General features: G+C 45.6%; 1 protein-coding gene across 14 annotated transcripts in view; it reads left to right on the forward strand.

The window, feature by feature from the left end:
* Opa1 (Opa1 mitochondrial dynamin like GTPase) overlaps positions 1-2,500 on the forward strand; it is a 54,216-nt gene that overhangs the window by 31,812 nt on the left and 19,904 nt on the right. For all 14 annotated transcript variants that reach the window (XM_070144562.1, XM_070144526.1, XM_070144542.1 and 11 more), the window contains one exon: positions 9-313. In XM_070144562.1, the coding sequence (XP_070000663.1) occupies positions 9-313 (305 nt within the window). The remainder of the gene's footprint in view (positions 1-8; positions 314-2,500) is intronic.

Here is a 2,500-nt window from a genome sequence, read left to right on the forward strand (position 1 = left end):
TATTACAGAAACAATAAGAGAAAAGTATGAAAGCCTACAGGAGGAGCTGATGCAGGTGCAGCTCAAGTACCAGAAGGAAGTGGAACGCCTGGAGAAGGAAAACAAGGAGCTCAGGAAGTCGCTAATGCTCAGAGCAGGTGACAAAATAGCACACAAGAAGATTAAAAAGTCCCTCATTGATATGTACAGTGAGGTGCTGGATGAGCTCTGCGATTATGACAGCAGCTATGACACGCAGGATCACTTACCGAGAGTGGTAGTGGTTGGGGACCAGAGTTCGGGCAAGACTTCAGTGTTGGAGATGGTGGCACAGGTGAGGAGATTCAGCATGTAGGTGATAGGGTCTTTTGATTTGTACTGGGTAGGAATGGTGATGGTTAGATGTTCTGATATTATATTTCTGAATGAATATGATTCTTTAATCTTACACATCAGGCCCCAATTTTAGTGGGTGAATGATAAAAGAAGCGCAGATATAACCAATGCACTATGTGCATATACTGACTAGAATTTGCCATTGGCCCAAGTTTCTGAACACTTTTTTGTGCCTTTCCCTACTGTGTGACTATGTGAGGTAATTCTTTTTGAGTCTAGTTTTTCTCTCTCTGAACTGTATGGTGACAGGGCCTGATTTATTTGTGATGTAGTATAACACAACTGTCTAGACTTTGTAGCTTGGCCTAAACTGTGTACATCTGGCCCACTCGTCATGACGTGTTCGCACTTCATAGGCTATGTCATGATGGGTATATCTGTCACTGTCACCAAGGAGTTAAAGCTGCAAGATCATTTTTTGTATCTAGTACATTAAATGTATCAGGAAATCAAAGTGTCTGTTAGGATGGGAAGGGTGAACTTACATGATTATTTATTTTCCCATGCAATATGTACCTCCAGGTTAACTATATGCGGTATATGAAGTTTTTAGGTTATTATTATCCATCAAGTCAAGGCCTCACTGTGCTTTGGTTGTCTTATTATCTATTCCCATATGCACAAACACACACAAAGAGAGACAGGAGTAAAAAAACAATGAAGAGAAGGGCAAAAGGAAAATACCCATGTATTTTTCTTCCCTTCATTGTTCATTTATAAAAATCAAGAGAACATGCACACAGACACACGAACACATACATGCACATACATGCACGCACACACAACCACACACACACACAACCACACACACACACAACCACACACACACACACAACCACACACACACACACAACCACACACACGCACACAACCACACACACACACACAACCACACACACACACACAGCCACACACACACACACACACACACACACACACACACACACACACACACACACACACACACACACACACACACATACACAAACATACACACACATACACACTAATACATACACACACACACACACACACACACACACACACACACACACACACACACAACCACACACACACAACCACACACACACACCCACACACACACAACCACACACACACAACCACACACACACAACCACACACACACAACCCCTCACACCCAACCACACACACGCAACCACACACACACAACCACACACACGCAACCACACACACACACAACCACACACACACACAACCACACACACACGCACAACCACACGCACACAACCACACATACAACCACACACACACACAACCACACACACACACAACCACACACACAACCACACACACACACACACAACCACACACACACACACACAACCACACACACACACACCCACACACACACACAACCACACACACACACAACCACACACACACATAACCACACACACACACACAACCACACACACACACAAGTCACACACACACACACACACACACACACAACCACACATGCACAACCACACACACATACACAACCACACACACACGCATAACCACACACACAACCACACACACACACAACCACACACACACACACAACCACACACACACACAACCACACACACACACACACAACCACACACACACACACAACCAGACACACACAACCACACACACACACAACCACACACACACACACAACCACACACACACACAACCACACACACACACACACACAACCACACACACACACACAACCAGACACACACACAACCAGACACACACACACACACACACACAACCACACACACACACAACCACACACACACACACAACCACACACACACACACAACCACACACACACACAACCACACACACACACACACACAACCACACACACACAACCACACACACACGCACCCACACACACAACCACACACACACACACACACACACACACACACACACACACACTCACACACACACACACACGCAACCACACACACAAACTCACACACAAACAAACACACACACACACACACACACACACACACACACACACACACACACACACACACACACACACACACACACTAACACTCACACAACCACACACACACACACACACACACA

The sequence above is a fragment of the Penaeus vannamei genome, chromosome 3 (assembly GCF_042767895.1).
Source record: "Penaeus vannamei isolate JL-2024 chromosome 3, ASM4276789v1, whole genome shotgun sequence".
Lineage (NCBI taxonomy): Eukaryota > Metazoa > Arthropoda > Malacostraca > Decapoda > Penaeidae > Penaeus > Penaeus vannamei.